The 24,271-nt window shown below is 36.4% G+C and overlaps 1 protein-coding gene across 7 annotated transcripts in view; it reads left to right on the top strand.

The window, feature by feature from the left end:
• The window catches only part of SLC4A4 (solute carrier family 4 member 4), a 306,370-nt gene that overhangs the window by 201,739 nt on the left and 80,360 nt on the right, over window positions 1-24,271 (top strand). For all 7 annotated transcript variants that reach the window (XM_016132915.2, XM_016132911.2, XM_016132913.2 and 4 more), the window contains 5 exons: window positions 6,991-7,148; window positions 13,463-13,550; window positions 14,586-14,740; window positions 15,371-15,484; window positions 17,583-17,757. In XM_016132915.2, the coding sequence (XP_015988401.1) occupies window positions 6,991-7,148; window positions 13,463-13,550; window positions 14,586-14,740; window positions 15,371-15,484; window positions 17,583-17,757 (690 nt within the window). The remainder of the gene's footprint in view (window positions 1-6,990; window positions 7,149-13,462; window positions 13,551-14,585; window positions 14,741-15,370; window positions 15,485-17,582; window positions 17,758-24,271) is intronic.

Below are 24,271 nucleotides of genomic sequence, written 5' to 3'. Positions count from 1 at the left end.
AGAAAAATAAGTTAAGGAGAAAAGAAGAAGAAAGAACATCAGTAAGAAAGCCAGGAATAAGCTCTTTGCTCAGGAAAACAGCTGGATGTCTGCCTATAGGCATGAGGCATGAGGCATGAGGCAGGGTGAATTGAGAGTAAGCATAGATTGGAAGATTAAAATCATTCTCATCGGAAAAAAAAAAGAATGTGGATGGGGTAGCAGTAGGTTTAAGCTTTGTAAAAATAATGAAAAATATACTCAAATTTAGATGATTTAAAAAACATTACTTGTGGTAAGGACAGCCTATAGAGTCACCTTCTAATAAATCAGGTTCAAATGACAAACCTGGTTATAAATGATATTTCATTACAGATGCACTTATTTTAACATGTGCTAATAATAGCAGAGAAAAGGAGGCAGGGTTTAAATATCTTTCTAGTGACTGAGGAAAAATATGATAGCCTGGACCTACTTACGAGATGATGCTGTAGGTCTGAGGGTGATGGTAAGGAAACTAGGACATAGTGTACTCAAATGGTTAACCCAGTAAATGACTATTAACATTGGTTAGCAGTTACTATGTGATGGGTTACTGTAGGAAACCTAAAATATGCAAACTGTTTTCATAGATGAGGGCAGGAAAATCTAAGACCTGAGTAAGGTATGGAAGATTGACTTTTTCGATTAGCCATATGTGATGCATATTACTTATGTTTGAGTAACTTTTCAATCACTGCACAGGGCTGTCCTTCCAAGTAAGCTATCTCTTTTATAATCAATCCATGTGTTCTGCTTTATTCATTCATGTTTTCTAGTTTGTTGGTATGCTAATACTGTGTTCACAGGGTTGTTAGAAAACCACTAAATAAGGAACGTTAAATTATAAGAGTAAACACTTATGACAGAGAGAAAGCCATGTACTTCTGAGTAATTATATAGCAAGACCTTATTCTGAAAGAAAGAATACAGGCTAGTATGAAAGGAACCTGGAGTGTACACATCTGGATTCACAGAGTTGGTGGTGTAACCTAGTAAAGACACACACACATACACACACACACACATACATGCACGCACACACACAGAGGCACAATTTTGCTAAGCTAGTCAAAATATCTCTTACCAATTGTAGCTCCATATGGCAGCCATTTGAAATTCATTTCTTTGAAATGAAGGTCGGCTAAGGGAATTTCTTTTTTCACTGTGTGTGTTCTCATAGTTGACCCTGTATAAAATACAGGCTGGGTTTCCCTTGGAGAATCAACTAATGATCTATAAGAAAGGAATGTCAAACTTTATTTTTGAAATTCAATCTGGATGAGTTTATTGGGTGATTTCAACCTGATAAGAAAGCCCTAGATTCTGTTCTTGTTTTCATTTTCTTTTATTGTTCTTCGAAATTCCTGGGTAATTCTTTACTGTTTTCTTTTATTTTTATAATTTTTTCATAGTATTTTATTATTGTTTACAGTTTATGGTGTAAGCCCAAAATTAGTTTTTATACTTCAGTCATTACTTTTTTCCTTATCAGTTATTATTGAGGTACTTGAAGATAATATATATGAATCAGTATTTAAGGAGCCCACCTTTATGAGAGATCTTTAAACTTTGATTGAGAGGAGAGCCTCCCTTGAATTCTGTTTCTAGGTATAATTGCTGCACTTTGTGACTACCCATTGAACAATATACCTTTCGTATGGTGTTTATATATATTTTTTCATTATAGCTGTTTTTATAATTGCTTCTCTCCATTGGACTGTAAACTTCAGGAAAGTAGGGTCAGTCTGTTCCCTGCAGTGACCACTATGAGACCTTCAACATTGTAGGCATCCATTAAGTTTGAAGAGAATTAAATGGAATTGAGAGTGGGATTAAATGGGAGATGAGTAAATTTATGTCCAATGCAGCATTGTTATTGCGTTTTCGTACCATAATGTATTTTGTTTCTCTCCTGCTGGGAGATAAAGCATCGCTAGTTATACAGGCATATTCAAGGGAGTCTGTAGTATAGAAACTTAATTTTATTTAACCTGGATTCTTCAAACTTATTTGACAAATACACTTTTGTGAAGGGTCTGGAGTCTGCAGTAGACAGAAATCACGTCAAATTACTTAAAGCCCCAAATGGAATTTTCTGACTTATATAACTGGTAAGAATTTTTTATGAGTTCACAGAATGAAGAAACTGCAGAACTTCACGTCCTGGGAGTGGGCACTCAGCAATCTCTTTTTTCATCCATTTTTCTCTCCTACTTTCATCCGTTTTGTTTTGGGTGCTGACTTCATTCTCTCCTAGTGTGGACAGGCCTTTCGACAGGGAGGGGAGCAACCTCAGGTGAAAAGGAGAATGCTGATTTTAACATATTTAAATGTTGATTTTCCAAATGGCTTTTGTCCCTGCTTAGGTCATGTGTCTGTCCTTTGGACCAGTCACTGTTATCAGCAGTGGAGTTTACTAAAAGTGGCCATATCTAGGGGTTCTGTCTACCTAAATGACCTGGGTGGTGGTACAATGTTCAGAATCTATGACTTTAAGAAAAGAGTTAGGGAAGTTTATTGAGAAGAACAGAAATAATAACCATTATTTAGCAAATGTTTATTGAATCGTTCTCCTCAGGCACTCTTTTAGGCATTAGGAACATAACATAACAAAATAGATGGATCTTCCTACCTTCATGGAGCTTTCATTCTAGTGGAAAGGCAGAAACTAAAGATAAGTAAAACGTATAGCATATTGGCTGTTATAAGTACTAGGAAGAAAAAAATAAAGCAGGAAAGTAGAGAAAGAAGAATCTATGGGGAGGAGTGACCAGGGAAAAACTCACTGATAAGAAGGTGACTTTTAAATAAAGATCTAAAGGAAAAGGAAGTGAGGGAGGGAGGGAGCTGTGCTGACCTTCCATTCAAAGGCAATAGCCAGTGTAAAGTTCCTGAGGTAAGAGTGTGCCTGGTGTGTTTGAGGAAGGACATGGATGCTGGAGTGGCAGGTATGGACAAGCCTGAGAGAGAGAGCAGTAGGAAAGAAGGTCAGGGAGCTGATAGCAAGCCAGATAATGCTGGATTTCTGGCTTGTCATAAAGACATCACCTTCACTCGTAAACGGGGACCAATAGAAGGTTTTGAGCAGAGGAGAGATGTGATCTGTCTCCTGATTTGACTTCTGGCTGCTTTAGTGAGTAGACTGGAAGCAGGGGCAGAAGCAGATAATACATCCAAGAGGCCAGTGTCATAATCCAGAAAAGAAATTATCGTAACATGGATGAAAGAAGTGGTAGCGAAGATGGTGAGAAACGGTCAGATTCTGGATATACTTCGAATGTAGATCCAACAGGATTGACTGATAGAAAGAACATGGGGTATGCAAGGAAGAGAAGTGGTGAAGATGACAGCAAAGTTTTGGCTCGAGCATTGGAAGAATGGAGTTGCCATTAACCAGATGAGGAAGACTGCAGCGAGAGCTAGTTTGAAGGGACTATCAGGGGGCTCAGTTTTGGGTGTGTGAAGTTTGAAATGTCTATTAGATGTTGTAGGTCTGGGGCTAGGGGAAGAGGTCCTGGCTAAAGATATAGATTCATCTTTGATAAATGAGTCATCAGCATATAGATGGTATTTAAAAACAATAGGACTCGACAAGATCCTCCAGAGAGTGTGTGTAGAGAGAAAAAGGACATCTAAGGACTGATGTCTGGGGCACCTCAGGTACCACACATTTTTATTTTAGAATAGCTGTTAGTTTCTTTGAGAACACTCGTATCCCACAAGCACAAGATACGCTGATCTAAAAAACTTATCTTTACAAGTACTTTTCTCCAGAGCATATAGAATACAGTTTATTTCCTTTGGCTTTTAAAAATAGACACCTAATTTTCCAAGATTGTTCAGTAATCTCAATAAAGATAAAATAGTATATTTTGTGGAAGTATCTAATTGACTGGGGTATTCTGCATACATTGAGTCAGGTAGTGGCTTATTGGCAGCGGACATAGTAGATTCTAAAATAACCTGTAAAAACTCTCTAACTTCCTTGAATATTTGAGGGTCTTTTGGTCCAATTTTTAGTGCTACAGAGTTCATTTCTTCTGTTCAAAATATTTAGTAGAGCTAAATTATGTGCAAAGTAGGTGTTCAGTACAATGAGGGATAAACTGTTCTAACACTCAAGAAACTCGGGGAAAAAATTTAAACATGGACAAAAGCGTGATTCAGAAATGAGGATTCTGGAGTTCCCAAGGAAGTGGGCTGAGAAGGTGGAAAGGCTTGAGCTGAGCTCTGAAGGATGTTTAGAAAAGGTAGAAATGAGGAAAAGGCAATTTTGATAATGACCGTGGGAGTCTAAGTATATAAAACAGAGGTGGATTATGATCAGATTACTTGCTTAACTAGAGCAAAGACTGCTGGAGAGAATGTGAAGTAAAATCAGATTATTGGTAATGGGAATTCTCTGGAAAAGAGTTTGAGGACAGTTACGCTAGCTGTGATATTTTGTTATGCATCCAGGCCACTTGGCCATACCCTATAGTCTACTCTGTGTATAGAGAACAGTTCATTACTGTAACTTAGGCCATGATAACAATTTTGGCAATTTGATATTTTTTAGACTCTTCCCTTAGCTGCTCTATCCATACCTGTAAAATGTAAATAATTTTTTTCATATTAGCATTTCTTGGAGAATTAATGGTATAAACTTTGGAAAAAATTCCTTACTGCTAAGAAGTAATGTTCCTAACATCTAAAAATATATATCTTGCCTTTGCTTTTTTTACCTTTTAGTTTCCATTAAATTATTAGCCCCAACTTCCTTTTCTTTTTTTTCCTTATAGGAAGTACCAAATTAAGGAAAACGATCCCATAAAAATGCTACTGAGGATGATGGAGTTTTAGGGATTAGTTCTCATGACTCTTATTTTCCCTTATTAAGAACTCTTTAAATGGAAATTGAAAATAAATTGTTACTAATTACTTTTTTATTAATGGGGAAAATTGGGCCATGCCTGCCACTTCCATCTCAGTGATAATCCATGGCACAATGTACTAAGAGCACTGGTAACTTTTGACTTGAGGGGAGAGACATTTAGATTGATAATAAGCAAATATCAGAAGTCCTTTTCACATGGTCCGGCAAATTTTTGTCTCTATTCTTGAATGATTGTCGAAGTGTTTTCCTTGTGCCGTGGGAGGCATGTTCCACTCACTGAAGGATGCCTGAACAATCCTATGCTAAGCAGGAGTTGGGGAGAGAAAGGAAAGTAAGGAATAACACCTATTAGATAAGCTTTTAAAGTGACTATATTTAAGCAACCTTCACTCTTTAAGAGAACCACTTTATACTTTTACCGCTGTCCTCAAACTCTCACATATACCCCTCTCCTCCTCAGCATCAGCTCACTTATATATCACTGCAAAAATATGAGTCCTTGGACGCCCTCATCTTCACCCCACCAAATCTCCCAGACTACCCCCATCCGTACCCACATAGTCTGCCTTCCCTTGTTAGGTTCGATAAACTCTCTGTGTTCCTATCTGAAGCTAATCCCGCTACTCGTGATGTGGATATAGTCTCTTCTCAATAGTTCAAGGTTGCCTGAGTGGCTTTTGAAGTTATCCCCTATCTCTCTTGCAGCAATAATCTGTCTCTATTAGACAATTCTCATTAACATTCCAAAGTGTTATCATATTTCCCATTTTAAAAAATCACCGATTTTATGCCTTCTTCCACCTACCTCCCTATTTCTTGGCTTTTCTTGGTAGCAACATTTCTTAAAATAATTATCCCCGCTCCCTCTCTCTATTTCTTCTCTTCTCATTCTTTACCGGGCACCCTGGTGTCCACTGTAACAGCTCTCGTCAGGATCACCCCACACCTCCATTTTGCCAAGTTCATCAGTCCATTCTTAGTTCTCATCTTGTTTCAGCTTTCAGCAACCTTTGACTCAGTTGATACACTTTCCTTATCGAGCCCTTTCTTCACCTGACTATTGTGAACTGGATTTCCTCTTGCCTCCCTGACTGCTCTTTCCCAGTGTCCTCTGCCAATAGCTTCTCTCATTTCTGTAAAAGGTAGAGTGATCCAGGGTTTGGATCTTATCCCTTTTCTTTATCTCTACCCATACCCAAACTTGTGTCATCCTATCCCATGGTCTTAAATGTTGTTTATATGGTGATACTTCCTAAAGTTGTGTCTTTCTACTTCACCTTTCCACTTGGACTTTTAGTAGGAAAGCCCACTCAGAACATACAGAACTCCTTAATATGGCCCACAAGGCCCTTACCACCTGATCTCCGCCTGGCTCTCCCCCTCCCCCTCCTGCCGCCAACCCCTGACCTATGTGGCTTTATTTGCTGCTGTTTTTTCTCCATCGTTCCTTCAGCTGCCATCACACTTACCTTCTTTTTATTGCTCCACCTGCCAAGCTCTTTCCCATTTAAGAGGTTTTGCACTTGCTGTTGCCTTTGCCCAGAATGTTCTTTGCATGGCTTTTCCCCTCAGTCCAATGTCAAATGTATTTCTTCAGAGGCCTTCCCTGACCACCCTGCCTAAAAGAGTACCCTCTTTTATCAGTTTTTTTTTCTTAGCACTTATTACTTTAAATCATATTTTATTTCTCCCCTGCTAGAATGTGAGCCTAAGGAGGACATGTAGTTTGTTGATTCCTCCCTTTATCCTTAGATCAGTGCCTGACTCCTAGTAGACTCTCAACACATGTTTATTGATTGAGTGAATCAATAAGTGAATTGTTTTATATGTAAACATCATTTTACGTGAAAATTATGTGATTATACTATCGATATTTTTGAATTAAAGTACAGAGCTATGTTTATGATAATAGTTTAACATAACAGAAAAATGGCTGTAGCTAAGGAACTATTGTATGTAGATTCATATAAAGGAATTCTCTTAAGTGATATATGGAATGTTTCTTCTTGTTCCCTTCTCTGGAAATAAGGTGTGTTTTTGTTTGTGTGTTTTTTGTTGTTTTGTTTTGTTTTGTTTTGACTCTCCCCATGCAGCTGAAGAACAAGTTCATGAAAAAGCTACCCCGTGACGCGGAAGCTTCTAACGTGCTTGTTGGAGAGGTTGACTTCTTGGACGCGCCTTTCATTGCCTTTGTCCGGCTACAGCAGGCAGTCATGCTGGGCGCCCTGACTGAGGTCCCTGTGCCAACGAGGTAAGCTGGTCCCTGAGCCACTGGGGCCTGCGGTGTGGTTATAGGGAAATCTCCTCTTCCTCAGTCTAGAGAATCAAGAAACTGGAAATACATCCAGAGAAAGCGTATTGGAAAGTTTTAATCTGAAGTAATGGTTTTGTCTGACTTTCATGCTGTCATATTATTTGACACTCATGTAGTAGTGGTAATAATAACAATTAAAATAATTTATTGGGCTATGTACTGGTTTCTTCATATGGATTAGTCTATTTAATCCTCACAATAATATTTTTTAAGTATGAACTCTTAAGTGTGCAGATTTTACAGGTGAAGAAACTGAGCCTGAGAGTCCGAGTAACTTGTCCAAGGTCATACAGATGTTAATTGGTTCAGAGGTCAGAGTTGCTTTCATTTTCTCTGCTTTATCATAAAATTGGTAGTGTGTGTACACATGCACACATGCATACGCGTATATATGTATATGTGCACACACTTGTAAAAATTATAAATCTCTAACCTTAAATTTGCACTTTTATGTGTTATGTCACATAAATTTTTATTTTAAAAGGAAGCATATTACTGTTACTATAATCATGTATTCAATACACTTCACAGTAACTTTAAACTTGTCCTGTTTGTCTCTTTCGGCAACTGTGCTCAGTGGAGTTAAGCTTGACTTATAGGTGAATAGAAATTAATGCTTCACTTAAACTTATGCAAAAGAGTTTAAAGAGAAGCTTATAATCTTTAGGTTGGCATCATAAAATTATCATATATATAGGAACTTTTTTGGTCGTGTGCATGTGTGCTTTTCATGGGTCCCAGGGCAAGGAAAGGTGGCTTTTCTCTTCTTTAGGTTTCCCTAGGTGAGCAGAAAGGGCTGTGAATTCTCAGTGATCTCAGATAGTCCGAGAATGATTAACTAACAAAGACAAAGGGCTCAAGGTTTGTTTTGAGCCAAATTAGGAGGAAAATTAGGAGAAATTTCCTATGGCCTCTGAATTCATAGATTATAGAATATACTTTCTGATCATATGGATATTTTTTCCTCATTTTTATATTTCTTAGACACTTAAAATAGGAATGATAGTTGTCATCATTAGGCAGTCATTGAACAAATAGCAGAGAAAAGGAGACAATCATAGTTTATTCAATTAATGGAATTATCACGATGTGTGTTTTCTGTAACTTTGCTTTTTGCTTGAAAACATGTTAGCAGAGTCTTCAAGTTCTAACTGAGCAATCACCTGGTAAATAGCTAGCTGACTCAGATCATGGCTAACGTCCAGCTCGTGTGCCCCTATGGTTTTATTTATGTCTCTTTGGACTAACTTTACTGGAGTTTGAAAGAAAATAAAACACATGCCAAGAAGTGTTAAATTACTCTTGCTTTTCCATTTTTATTATTATTTTTCTTTAGAAGCTACAAATAAAAAATATTTTCAAAGGCTTTTTATGTAACAATAGAATGAGTTTATTGAGTAGCAAATTATGACCATTTTTGTGTTCCTATTATCATCTACGTCTGCCTGTCTCATTCTTTTCTTCTGTACTAGAGCGGGCACTAGTCTAGAAGTGAAATATAGCGTCGTTTGAATTATGAAAGAAGCCCAGCAATTCAAGGGAATGTAATTCAATAATGTCATAAAACTATTTCTGGGCAATAATCTGAACAATATATCCTAGCATGTTAACATTTTTCCAGGAAATAGTTTTATCCATTTGCTGTCCTCTGAACCAGTGCGAACTGTAATCACTGAGTAGGGACTCTCATTAGCTTTTTTGTGTATGAGTAATATGGGGCCATTTACAATGGCTGCATCCTGTGAAATCAAATAAAGGAAATCCCATGAGGAATGTGGTAGTTGTGAAGGACTGCCTCTGCACTCGGTGATGTGCTTTACCTTACACGCTACTCTGTAGTACTGCAGGGAGACCTGAAGAGTCTGTTTTTGTGCACATCTTGTAATGATCACTTTCCCTTTTGAAGGTGGATTAGAGTTATGCTTTTATGCTTATCATTATTAATTATTATTTATAATAAGCAATATGACTACTGTACATGATTCAGGAGTGTAGCTCTAGGAGTTCCCTTGTGTAGTGTAGAGTTCACAGGTTTCTTTATTTACTCTGTTACCTGATTGATCTATTTTAGCTTTATGCTTATAGCTGGACTATCACTAACTGCGTAGATGTTATCTAGTTAGGGGCCCTTCTTACTATCCATGTGCAAGCAAATAAACTCTGTTTTTTGATCTTTGGTCACTTGGTAGGATGTGTTTATGATTTTTCTAGTATCTTGCTTATACCTTACTTGCTGTCATCTTTACCTGTCCATAGGCTACCACTAACTCATACTTACGAGCTATGCAGAAGATTAATATTATTATTCCCACTTTACAGTTGAGACTTAGAGGCAGAGGGAAGATTTACTATGAGTGCTAGAAGTAAACTGCAAACTTCTGACACTGACACCAGGTTTTAGAGAGAATCTAAGGAGATCCATAGAGTGGTTTGGAATAAAGTAATTTAGCGTTTTCTCGTGAAGAGTAATAAAAGCCTTCATCTGTTTTTGTCTTTCTGACCTTGATTTTCACATCTAAAGCAAATTCAGAGAGTTCTAGCCCTCTAAACAATTACCTCTTTAGTTTCACTGTAATGAATGATTATTTGTCAAAAGAAATAGTTTGTGCTTAATTATCAAAACTGAAAAAACATTCTATTAGAGGGACTAGGATGGAGGTCCTGCCACTTCAGTTCTGTCTTATCCAGCAATCCAGTTGCTAGCTATTGACATAAGTAATGTGCTTGGTTGTGGTAGGTTCGTATTCCTCATGAATCTATTGTGGAAGCTACAGTTTAGCTCCATTTTCTAAAACTGCTAAATATGAATAATGGATTATTTGATTCACTGTTGTTTTGAGAGAAGGGAGTAAAGGATTGATACATGCCGAGTTTATTCCAGAAATAGCTGTGATATATCAGGAAAGAAGGGGATGCACATCCTCTTTAAAAAGATTGAGTGGTTTAGGAAGGCTGGCTCCTTTTCTGATATTATGCTCTGTTTCTGGCTATAATTATTTTGTGAATGTGAGTATAGTCCATTGGTTCCGGACACAGATCATCTGGCACTTATTTTTGTTGTGGAAAATTCTAAAGGCATCCTCCTCAGGCATAATCAGTTATATGAAAAAGCTCACAAGAGTAGAAGAACCTCATAAAGAATCTAGAGACTACGAGGCACTGTTAAAAAGTCTAACTCTGACATTTCTAGTCATGAGTGAATAAAAAAAAAATGCAGTAACATAAATTATTTTTTCTCTGACCTGTCAACATGAGCTGTGCCCTTCCAGCCACACAAATGTGATGTTTACTCTAATTTGTTAATAAAGAATAATGCTTCTGGTTAAAAATAACATCTGTCCATTGACAAAAAACAGCTTGGGTTGTGAAAGGAGTTTTCAGTACATTGTAAAAGCTAAGTTTGGCAAGATGTACGTCCATTATAAAAGTTGTAACAGCTATTTCTTCTTTGATGGTTATTGGGGAGACAACATGTTTCAAGCAGAAGGAACTTCAACTTGATGAGTTGTTCTGTGTTGTTAGTTTTTCCAGATCTTTCATCCCTATTTCAACAGTGCAGCCCAAATTAGAGGCTTCTTGGGGGACTTTGTTCCTATGGATAAAATTCTTGACTAGAGATGATGCTTCCTGCTACTTACAGGTGGCCAGATTTCCTTTCTTCCTCTCTACATCATTTTAACAGGGTAGATTTACCGAGTGGTTTCTGACTGGCATAATGTGAAAATTTTAACTGATATGTAATATGGTATTTCTATTTGGCACTTGATCATTTTCCATTAAAAGACAAATATATAAACATATATAAATATATAATATATAAACATATATATATAGTATATACACATATATATTACATTACCCAGGAAATAGAAATTGTACCTTTATATCTAGATTACTAAAGTTACCGAAACAGTATAATGCTCATATATTGGATTTATTACTATGTTACATGTCTTGGTTCTCATTAGTCATCTATTTCCATGGATTGTTTTGTATTATTTAGCAGAGACCAGCGTAAACATTTACAGAATATATATGCCCTCATCTCATAGGATTTAACTTAGAGGCTCCGTTGTTCTGTCAGCTCTTGGAATAGTCACCCCATTGTCTTTCAAAGTTTATATTTGGGGACTGTTAATGACTGAGAACATTTTACTCACTTTTCAACAAGAGCGTATTTTGGCTTTGTTCCCACATAGTCAATCTGATAATTAACTCATGTGTCAGTTGATAAATAGGATTTTTATAATGTGTACTTATAAACTATAATCATGATGAGGATGCTAAGGAGAGGCAGGAGGAGGTACAGAGTGGTTCTGGAAAAGTTTTTGATATTACGTATTACTAAAAAAACTAATATTTAGATATATCGAAATAATAAAAAATGGCAGGCAAAAGACTCTCATTATTTAAAAATGTATTAATTAGAAGATCCAGGTGTCAATTTTCTTTTACTACACTACCCCTGCCCCCTTTCACCTAAAACTATGCCCTTATTGTCCTGTGTGACAGCTGGTCATTGGTAGACAGGCAAACAGGACTGGGAAATGTGACCAGTACTATAGGTATTTCTTAATTTGTAGTTCCTCAGTGGGTAAATATTTTTTGCATGTGTTATGCTCAAATTAGTCTGTGATCAGTCTCTTTATAAAAGTACATTTTACTGTTATAAAGGAGCACCATGTAGTACTACATATAGTGGTATATAATTTAGTTCCAGCTTCAAAGGAAGAAAAGTTCTAGTATCAATTGAACTTCAGTGTTAGAACTAAAATCCAGTTCCTATGATGACTTCCTTCATACCTGAACAGACTTCTGTGCCTGCTGATTGCTTTTACTATTTCATCGACTGTGATAACACTTGAAAGTGAGCATGCTGGCCCACTCCAGAACTGGTTTCTAAGCAAATATGCACTGAATGGCTTTATGGCTATTCTAGTATAAAATCTGAGTAGTTGTACTTTCAGATACCTTCTTAAATTCTTAATTTCTGTCCCCCCCCACCTTTGGATTGAATTTTATGATAAAAAAGAGGAATTATCTATTCAAGGGCATTTTGGAAAAGACCCTAACACTTTGAAGAGTATTTGCTGTCAATTCTTTTTTATTTAAAGTGACGTTTATGAATGAATGATTTAATAATGAAATATTACTAAACTAAGTTCTAAGCCATTCCTGGTTCCATAAAATCTTGCCTAAGATTTATTGTCCTCAACTAATTACATTTTCCCCAGGGCGACCTTTGGAAGTCATTTTGGATAGCTTTTCTCTACTGAATTACAGCCATGGGATATAGGGTGGGCAGGTAATATTTGGCAGAAATGTGTGCTAAAAAGAATGGAAGATAGGTGGGCCTCTCTGTTCCCTCATTTACTAGGCACAGTCTTTGAGCTCATCTGTTAATGTCCTTGCATTTCAGTTTATTCACCATTAAATAGGAATAGGATATTTGTCCTTATTACAAAGGATCGTGAGGTGTTTAAATGAAGTGATGAATGTAAAATGCTTTGCAAGCTTAAAAAGCTGTGAAAATATAAAATGTGATCATTTTTATTATCTTTGTCTCTGTGTTAGGTAAGACATGATCATAAGCTAGGCAAAGAATTATCCAATAATGCCTTTAGTATATTTTTTATTATTTATTTTCATACTGGGTTTCCTCCTCTCTAGTCAAGACACCCCACCCCCCCACACACAAAACCTTAACTAGGAATAATGCATTATTTTGAATTTCTTTCATGTTTTTCTTTCTTTACTTTGGCTGTCAGTATGCAGCTTACTTGTTTTTTTTCTGTCAGTCACTTCTGAGTAGAAACATTTCTTTAAAAAGTGTGGGGAAGATCGTATGTCACTGTCCATATTGGATAAGGAAAAATCAGAGAAATATGAAGATGCACTAAGTCTTCCAGTTATTGCACTTAATGAGTTTTTCCAAAGATTCTGCAATTCAGTAGAAATGGAGAGAGAGAAATGAAAGGTTGAATGATTCATGAAGTGAACCTGTCCTCGTTGAAGAAGCTTCTCAGGTTTTCATGCTCAGTTATCCTTTGCCTCTAAATAAACTGAACAGTGATTTGTGTTTCACAATAGTGTGAGACTCTCTTTCATATTACCAAGAATATTACCTTTGTTTTAAAGATGAATTCTAGACCTAATCTTTTTATGAACTAAGGTAAATGTGTCTCAGTTTTATGTATATTGAATTTGATGAGATGTGCGTTACAGCCTGTGTTTCTTTCCTCTTCCATTAGGTTCTTGTTTATTCTCTTGGGTCCTAAGGGGAAAGCGAAGTCCTACCATGAGATTGGCAGAGCCATTGCCACCTTGATGTCTGATGAGGTAGGGAATCTGGAAGATGATTGTCTGTGAATGTCTTGCATGTGTTGTTTTATACTTTGAATTGACTGTCACTATAAGTTAATACAGTGACTTTAACTTTTGAAAGAATATTTAACATACATCAGTTTTAAGAATGGAAACTGTTTAGGAAATAAAAATGTATATAATATGCATTTTCACAATATAAGATTTACTTTTTGAAAACTGTATAAATGTCAGCTTATTTGGCATGAACGACTGTACCTCAGCATAAAGAAGGCTGATAACCACATCATTCTGATTGAATGATGTACATTCAGGAAGCTCCTTCTTTGGATATTTGCATAAAAGGCATGGAGCATTAGCTGCCTTAGATGATTTAGTTATTGCCTTTATAATAAGATAAACAGATAGATACTATCTACATTCCAGAATGTACATAGTCCTCTTTGTCAGTTGTTCCATCCTTCTAGCCGATGATCTGAAAGTTTTTTATACATAACGTAGGCCTTTTATACCTAGACAGATGATCACTTACTTAAAGCTCTGTGCTTTATGTGTTGTCATTTTTCTTTTTTTAATAGCTAACATTCGTGTGTTTGAGAGCTGCAGTGTTTGGGTCTTAACCTGATTTTGACACGCAGTTTGAACTTTTCCTTTTTGAATTATCAGCAGTAGTTTGTCCTGGTGGTTTTTATGACAAGGAATGACTCTTCAGTATTTTTCTCCAAATCATTTTCATCTAGCTCCCATAGCAACTATATCAATAATGGTACATACCAATGGGAGATGAAAGGCAATGTTATTTTATAGTATTGACAGAAGGGGAAAAAAAGCATATAAAAGAAACACAGCCATTTGTTTTATCCTGCCTCTCCCTATATTCTTTGGGTTTATTACTGAAATATTTTAGGGCAGGCTGAATAACAGGAAATGTGAGAGTTTGGTTATGGTCATACTACAGTAGGTTATGGGTTGTATTCTTTATGCTGGACATGATGTAAGGTATGTGGAGAGTTATTTTGTTGGGTCAGCACATCTCTTATTCTTCTTTAGGTGTTCCATGACATTGCTTATAAAGCAAAAGATAGGCAGGACCTGATTGCTGGCATCGATGAGTTCCTAGATGAAGTCATTGTCCTTCCACCTGGGGAATGGGATCCAGCGATCAGGATAGAGCCTCCTAAGAGTCTTCCATCGTCTGACAAAAGGTAAATTATCAAGCAGTTGGGAGTTTTCAACCTTGGGAAGGTGGTCGTATCTGACAAAGGAAATGGAGTCAGGCATCTGCCCTAATATTTTTAGGTTTCCATTTAACTTGATATATTATCTCACCTCAAATAAGTCACATATGTGCCTTGGTTTGACATTTTATTGACACTGAAATGAATGCTGTGTGTTGTAATGTTCTTTGGTGATTACAAATTAGAGATCTCAGATTATGATATTGGAATACATCACAGAGATTCTTTGGGGATATTTTTGAAGGCTCCTTGTTCAAATGGAAAGATCAGTTGATGCAAGATGAGGCTATGTAGATTTAAAAGGTTAAGAGATTGGATAAGATAATTGAGGAGAAGCCATGTCCTGGAAATTTGTTATTTTCCAGGTAAAACAGTTACCCTCTGAGACAATTCATTCAGCTTTTTGATTCATCTGGCTTAGCTCTAAATATAACACTTTAAGAATTGTCTGTTAGGATGGCAGAAGGAAATAATGATCTTTCTCCCAAAGGGTTTCCAGTTTACCTCTTCATTAGCTAGCACATGACACAGCTAAGAAGCAGGTTAAAAAACAACAGCAACAACTAATATTCTCTTGGGCTTTCTTTTCTTGCTTAGAAAGAACATGTACTCAGGTGAGAATGTTCAGATGAATGGGGACACGCCCCATGACGGTGGCCACGGAGGAGGAGGAGGTCATGGGGACAGTGAAGAACTGCAGAGGACTGGACGGTAAGTGATGGGTTCTTCTGTCATTCATGATGAGGTTCTCCTTACATCTGAATTTCCCATCATCTCTCTATCAGCATTTTGTTCACTGGTTTATGCTTTTGTTCAGCTAACAAATATTTATAGTGTACTTAATAGTCACAGGCCCTGGGGATATAGCAGTGACTTAAACAAAACCCTCTGTCCTTACAGGTCTTTTTTTGTAGTGGTGAAGACAGTGAGTGAATAAAGGAAGGTAGTAATGGTTTTATGGGGAAAAATAAAGCAGAAGTAGAGAGTTTTGTGATGGGGGAAGGTATTACAATTTTGGATAAGGGTGGTCAGGGGTGGCCTTAAAGAGAATTGCAGCATTTGAGGAATGTCCCGAAGGAGGCAGGAGACAGACCACATAGATGTGGGGTTGGGAGAGGGGACAGCAGAGTGCCTGGTGTGTGCTAGGTTGGCATCAAGGCCAATATGACTAGAGTAGAGTGAGTGAGGGAGTGTTAGGAAAACAGAGAGATTGAGGGTGGGTGTGTATGGCAAGAAGACTGAGTAATGTGCCAGTCTTCCCCACTTGGTTTTTATGGTTCCATCTCTTCTCTCTACTCAAAAGTGGGTAACATGTTACAGAAATGAGTAACTCACAGGTCCCCCTAGTCTACAGTTGGGAATTCACATTTCACGGATTGCTTTGGCTAAATCCCTTTTCATGATTCTTCCTTCTGCACTGATAGATTGTCCATTTCATTTTGGGTTGACTAAAAGTTTAAAAGGACACTCATTTTATGAAGATACAACTTTTTAAAAGCACTGAAGGTTTTTTAAAAACACAAACATATGTTGTTTTAATATGCAATGGAATTTGAATGAAATAGTTATTTTTCCCTTGATGACTCATTTGGGTTTCTCTCTCAAATTGAGAGGACATTATTTCCCTCTCCTTCCTTCTTAAAGAGTAAAGAATATGCAACTGTCTCACTTTTTTTTTCTGAATAGTTCTCCACAATTTCCATTAGCAGTATTCATTTTCTTTTCTACAGATATGAATCCTAGGATTTAACTTTTTTATTTGCTCAGAATGTGATCTCATTCTTCTATATTTCACCTTTCCTGAATGTACTGAGTATCTGCCGTTTTCTCCACACCATGCTCGGCCTTGGACATACCAAGAAAACTGAAGCAGAGCACTGAGCGCAGCTAAGGGCCAGCAAGCACACAGACAGAGACAGACAGACAGCCAATCTTCATGCAGTGCAGTAGCTCGTAGTTGAAATCTGAACTATGAGTGGAGGCTCAAGATTTCAGAGATCTGCTGAGCTTTGAGGGAAGGCACTGTAGGCAGACGGAACAGCAGAGGGAAGGCTGAGATGTGAGGTTTGGTTGGGAGAGTGAGTTGACTGATGCATAAGTCAGCTGAGCTACTAACATTTGTAATGGGGCTCAGTTTGCAAAGCTGTTCCACCACACACCTGCCTGGCCTTCAGGTTCTTATGCCAAAGGCACCTGCTTGGGAGACCTGTTCAGTCCACCATCATATTTCAACCACTGCTATCCTAACACTTAATATTCCTCTTCCTCACCTGATTTTTTCCTTAACTTTTAGCACCATGCATTTTACTTGCTTTTGTCTCCTCCACACAGAAAGTAAACTTCTTGAAGGTGGGTATTGTTTTCCTATGTTGTTCATTGTTGTATCTCTAGCACCCAGGATAGTGCATATTGCAGCCGCTCAATAAACATTTGTAAAATGAAAGAATGAATGAATGAATGGGGCTGGAAAGGAAGCTATGGAAATATTATAAAGGTCCTTGTATAATCTGCTCACATGTTTGGATGTTTTTCTTTAGCGAGAAATTTTAATTTATCTACACAATTTGCTCTCATCTAAAGACCAACTATCTAGTCTTCAGGGAATGTGACACCTAATATGGAGACCAAAGCAGAGACAGAAGAAAATTTATTCCTCCACAGTTTTCTGGTTTTATCTTAAGTGGTTAAATAGTACCTTGTTGTTCATTCAAGAACTTTAAATACAATTTCTTTGTGGTTTAATAAGTTATCTCTTATTTGATGGTAATTTATTTTGCATTGTTACATGTTTGCCTTTCTCCCTACCTAGGTTCTGTGGTGGACTAATTAAGGACATAAAGAGGAAAGCACCATTTTTTGCCAGTGATTTTTATGATGCTTTAAATATTCAAGCTCTATCAGCTATTCTCTTCATTTATCTGGCAACTGTAACTAATGCTATCACTTTTGGAGGACTGCTTGGGGATGCCACTGACAACATGCAGGTGGGTTTGGTTTGGGGGAGGACACAAATAGTACAGCCCAGATTGCCTTCCTCACCCCTACAGCTCGGTTAGAAGCAGATGGCCTTTCAGTTACTCAGCGTGATTTTCTTTTTTTTTTTTGCTGGATGCTGCGTTTTACTTTGCTTCTGGCCTGCTGCTATATTTCCAACATTTTAGTAATTATAAAAATAGCTCGATGAAATCTGGCTTGAGTCACAAGTGGGGAAAAGAAGGGAAGGAAATGAGAATGTACAATTCTATTTGGGCAAAAGCATATCAGCTGCTTTAACAATGTGCAGGGCACAAGGTTTAGATCTTCCACTACCTTGAACGTATATACCATATTGTTAAACTGAATGATCACACTCTTGTCAGGAATTATCTTTGTTTTACATGTGAGCAAACAGAATCATCAAACAATTGAGTGATTTACTCAAGGATAGATTTGCTATTGGTAGAACTCAGCTTTAAGAAATATAAGCTGAGTTGTTTCTCCTATTCCTGAATCTGCCTCTCATTAAGCTGTAAAAATTCTAGATTGATTTACATAAAGAACCAAGCCCTTTTCAAACTCTGTCCTTCTCTTTTACTACTTACTACTGTTTAACCTATATGACATTCCTAAGTGCTGCCAACCAGCTTAATTAAAAAAAAAAAAATAGAGCTGATTCCAAATGATTACTTTTCTTCCACTTCTGTTTTCCTCCCCGGACGCATTTATATTTTAGATTTCTGCCTAAACACAAAAATAAGTTGGAGACATCTGTGACATCTATGTTGACCTAGGTAAAAATGGGATTATTTTAAATGATTATATTTAGTTTGCTAAGAGTACTTTTTATCTTTTAGAGCTATCTGTTGCTGCATAGATTTTTTTATCCCAAAACTCAAAGGGTTGAAATAACCATTTTATTTCTCATGGTTTTAGTGGTTGATGGACTCAGCTGGGTGGTTCTCTCTTGGTCCCCATACATTCGTGTGATGGCCAGTGAGGTTGGAGTCCCCTGAAGTCTTCTTTATTCACAGGACTGGTGCCTATGCTGGGATGTCTGAAAGAGCTGGGGACTAAGGACTTTCCATATGGCTCGTTTGGGCTTTCTTACAGCTGGGGACTGTGACGACTCTTAAAAGCGCATGTTCTTTTAAAAAAGGCCGATTGCCACTCAGCTCTGCTTGTTCCCACATGAATGTGTACTCAGTATTACTTCAGTTTATGATTTTTCAGAGGTTGAAATGGCAAATTCTTATGTGAAGTCTGGTGTTTTTTAAATATTGGCAACTGATTAACATTTTTCAAAATAACATTGTGCTGGTCAGAGAGCACATATCTGTATGTTCATGGTGAGGAACCTGTGGCATGGGGAATAGAAGCAAATGTGGCAGGACATGGAGATGAAGTATACGAAGAGGGCATTTTCTCCGTTTCCCTCATTCGTAAGACAGGAATGAAAAATTAAATTGTAACAGCGATGTCGGTAATAGAACTTTTGTAAAATCTGATCTGTGTCCAAATTGGGCAACTTTCCTTCACCACATGAGAGCATAATGATAACTAAAACAGATCAATCAAGAAAAGTGAAAAAGAAAGCACCGGGGAACCACCCTGAAGCCAGCATGAAGAAGATAATACAGCTAGCCACCTGTTAAGAAAATAAAACCCAGATTTTGCAAGAGTAGCAGGAACAAAACTGTCTTCTGTCTTTCTTTTCTTCTGCAGATAATTTTTCAACACATTTTTTTCCCATGCATGTTCTCATTGAGACGGGAATTATGATATTATCTATGTGTTAATTGATTGCCCTTTTTAACTGAATCGAACTTCTTTTCAACCTCATAAGACCTAGCTTTAGAACACTGCATCTGAGATGAGGCAGAAGTCTGTTAAAGTCTGTTGTTGATCCCGCTAGGTGAATTAATTTCCATATGAATGAGTTCTTGGGAAAATAAAGGATTCTTTTGTACAATATTTATAGTTAATATGGGTATTTTCTGGGTTCCGATGATTTTAGGAAAACATAAATGCTTTCAGTGGTCAAATGTTAAATAGTCCACTAAAATGACCATTTGCTGGGTGTTACTCTTAGGAGTTGACTTAATTCAAAATATCAAATTCAAATATCTATGAAGATATTTGCCAGATATAGTTTGATCATTTTATTAGTAGATTTTATAATTTCCATTGGTAATGTCACTGAAACTATGAATTTGTTATTTGAAAAGTTTCTTTGAATGAAAATATTGAAGGACATATTTTTCTCTCACTATTGAAGCCTTTTTCTTTTAAGAAATTTATTAGTGAAGTGCTACAATTTGTTACTTCTAGACATCTCAGTGGATGGCAGGAACACCAAAAAAGAAGGGATAGAAAAAATTAATTATTGTTAATATATATATTCGTTGAACTGAATAGTCTATTATCAATTTATTTTGTGTGAACTAATGCTATTAGTAAATGGATGTGTAGATCTAAGCACTAGGTTTATAGATCTAAAATGATCTCTATAAATAAAAATTAGTACATGCGAACACGTACCTAACTCAATGTTACATAGTAATTTTACATATCCTAATATTTTAATTTGGAAAATTGTACCTGTAGTCATCATATTAGCTTGTCTTGCAATGGGAGATGATTAGATTTATACACAAACACACATACACACACATGTTGATTTTATCTATTTTAAGGATTAGGGAGTAAGGTGACTTAATATATTGAAGAATATCTCAACACAGAAAGGAATATACTTTAACATACAGAAGATTTGATGCTCTGGCAGTAGAAGTCTTCTTGACTTGGCACCAAGACAGCAAAATACTTTGTGGGCTTGGTGCTAAGGCCCAGGTCATCTCACAGGTCTATGGCAGAGGTCGACTCATTCCCTTATAAATCTTTATTTAGTGTCTGCTCTGTGCCAGACACTATTTTAAGTGCTGAGGATACAGATAAGTCACCAAAATAGATAGGAATCCTATTCTGACCGCATTTACAGTCCAGGGTGTTGATAATGCTATCTTTTTCTATGCCCCTAAGAGATACCCGTAATGGTATGTAGTAGGCTCATTTAGGGGGTGAGTTCCTCTGGCTTTATTTGACTTTCTAAACACTAGATCAAGACTAGGCAGAAAAACATTGCCACATCCTGAAATAATCTTCTGTTATATCACATGGCTTCTTAAATGTGGCAGTGGGTTATTCTCAAAAGCACAAGCAGCTCCAATGAGTCAACTGAGAACAGTGTCCTTGCTTTTAAAGGCAGACAGCTCAGAGATGGTTCACATAGGGCCTTTATTGTCAGGCTACAAATAGACATGGGTGCTGGGTAGAAAGAAACATGTTGTGAAAACACAGATGAGTCACTGCACTGCTGTTGTTTAAGCAAACTCTTCTGCCAGCTTATGTGCAGTAGGTCTTGCCTACTCAAAGACAGGAATTTACATTTAGGTATTTATTTCAGAGCTGAAACACACACACTTATTTCATATTCATGTCTATATAGCAAAGTATATATATTTAGTATTTACATATAATATATATTTAATACTCCCACATATGTACGTGTGTGTCCACACATATACTTTATTAGAAGCAGATAATCCTGGGAGTCATATAGATCCTTTTTCATGGATCTGTGTTCAAAATAAAACAGTTGAAGCTATGATGGCTCCAAGTATAATTGATTTGTAATGGCCAAATAGGTGACTGTAGATGGCTATATGATTTCCCCAATTTGGCATATACAGTTTGACCTTAGGCTTCTCTCAGAGGACTCTGAGGCTTCCAGAGTGGGTATTCATGGCTTCCTTAAGTGTGGACAATCACAGTTTAGTTTGGGCTTCTGGGAGTGACTTAACCACTTTGTTTAGTTGACCTTACATTCAAATAGGATCCAGACCTGGCTTGTGACTGTTTCCTGTTCTGAGAGTTCAACAAAAGTGTAACCTTTCTGAAGTCCAGGAATTGTGTTTAAACTCTTATTATATTCTTATTACTCTTACTATCCTTTCCAGTAAGTCCCACTGTAATAACACTCTGGTTCCCTTGCCATACTGTGAAGTCAACAGGGCTTTTCAGCCTCACCATTCTAAAATCATGTCCTTTCTACAACTAAGTTCTGTGATGGTGCATGCCAACTCACCATATTGTATTTATATTCTTGGTTCAGGTATACTGTTCTATTCATTTAGATACTTTCAATGAAATTGTTAAACATTGATTTAATAAATATTTATAGATAGTTGAGTCTGCGGGCAAGATACTGATATAGGGAACACTTTTTGATACTTCTTGGCAAGTCTCTGTGTTATTTAAAAGTACTTCCTGGCTTAATGAAACAAAAGAAAGTATTTTAACTTAAATCGACATTGTTGATTATGAATGACTGAGTATGGTTTAGATTGAAGACTGAGTGAAGAAAATCATTTTAATTTTTTTTCCAGGATTAAAGATAATTCTATTTCACAACCTTTTAGCAAAATAATACAGTAAAGTTTTTAGAATTTCATGAATTTTGTCATGTTTATGGAGCCTAACAGAGCACATTTTAAGGGAACTTGCCTCATAATAAGGAATATTTATGCCTGGCATCTCCAAATACTGCTGCGCTGAGAATCAAACTGCTTAAGTTGGAAAAATATCATTTATTGTTCACATATGATATTCCTCGATGAAATGGACATTTATTTATTTTTTTAAAAAAACTTCAATTATAGTTGACATATAATATATTAGTTTCAGGTGTACAACATAGCGATTAGACATATACATATACTGACCATTCCTACAAAGGAACACTAAATAATTTGCTTCACTTCATGTACAGGTTCTGAATTAAACCTGTTTGATTAAAATTAAGTAATTCGTGGCCAAATTTATTTACCAGAACTTTATTTGGTTGGCTTTTTCATTTCAAAGACCTCTGTCAACTCTATTTTCTTGGTGATTAGAAAATAATCTTGATTTAGGCAGATTGAGGATCCAAAATGTTGTGCAATTCTAAAATAATATTGTGTTTGGCTTGAAATTATATTGAAAAGTATTCTTTTTAATAAGATAATTATACATTGTAGAAAATTCAAGCAATGCAGAAAAAAATGCATAGAATACAATTTTGCCCTGAAACTCATCACCTGGAAATAACCATTATTAACATATTCATAGATATCTTCCCATATATCTTGCAATGCATGTGTAAATAGATTGATTTGTAGGATTTTATATAAATGATATCATACACATGCTGTTTCAAAGCATGACTGGTATTTAATGGAACTCTCCACTTCAATATAGATCTTGGGCATCATTTTTAATGACTACACCTATTTATACACATATGCATGTTCCATAATTTACTTAATAAATCTATTAGTAGACTTTCAGTTTTCCCTGATTTTCTCATTTATAAACAAACTATGGTGCTTGACAACATTTTCATTCTTTGTAATTACCCTCATAGAGTAGATTCCTAGCAGAATGGTTGCACAATATGCTTATTTTATTTTTTTCGTATTTATTTCAAATTATATGCCACAAAGGTTATGCCTATTTGTAATTCTACCAAAATCCTGTTTTTTGCAGGGGTGCAGACAAGTGCCCCTGCAAAAACAGGATTTTGTCCCATATTTTCATTTTTCTCTTCTGTAGCTTACAAAATGATAGCATACTCTTATTTAATTAAAATTTATTTGAGTGAAAGTAAATATCCTTCCACATTTTTATTGACTATTTTTATTTATATTTGTGTCCTTGGTGCATTTTCCTTTTAGGCACTTGTCTTTTTTGTCTCATTGACTTGTAAGAACTCTTTGTGTAACGAGGATGTTTTCCTTTTGCATGTCAGAAATATCACAAATATATTTTTCCTAGATTTACTATATGTATTTTAACCTTATTTAACCTTTTGCTGTATAGATTCTAATTTTTATGTAGTCACAATCTTCAACTTTTTATAGTTTCTTATTTTCATGATATATTTAGAGAGGTTTCCCTACCCCAAGATTAGAAAAATATTTACCCACATATCTTAGTTCTTTTATGTTTTTATTTGAATTTTTTATCCATCTGGAATTGATTTTTGTGTAAAGTTATACTGGCATTTGATGTTTGAGCACTTCAGATGATCTAGAATCATATTCACAGCTCTTCAAATAAAAAACTATTGTAAAGCCTTCCTGTCTTGCCTATCCATTCTACTGGACTTCGAGTTGAAACTCTTTGGTAAAGGTTCTGGCTCAGACTTTTCTTCAAGCAGGGAACTAATTTGTCTTTCAAGTCTTCCCTCTTTTTTCGGTTCCTGCTGGGCAGTGTAAACAGAAACCCTGTTTATGACGACAAAGCACTTTTAGGCAGAGTAGATGGCAAGGAAGATTTGGCAGCTGTGATCTGTCAGGAAGAAATCACTGATTTATGGGCTGTAGCTACCCAGGTGAAATAAAAAATGAAGGTTGTATATCCAATCTTGTTCCCCAGTGTAGAAGAAGAGCCTGTGTAACCAAGCCTTAATTACGCTAGCAG

The sequence above is a fragment of the Rousettus aegyptiacus genome, unplaced genomic scaffold (genome assembly GCF_014176215.1).
Source record: "Rousettus aegyptiacus isolate mRouAeg1 unplaced genomic scaffold, mRouAeg1.p scaffold_m13_p_10, whole genome shotgun sequence".
NCBI lineage: Eukaryota > Metazoa > Chordata > Mammalia > Chiroptera > Pteropodidae > Rousettus > Rousettus aegyptiacus.
This window is presented reverse-complemented; position numbering and strand designations above follow the sequence as displayed.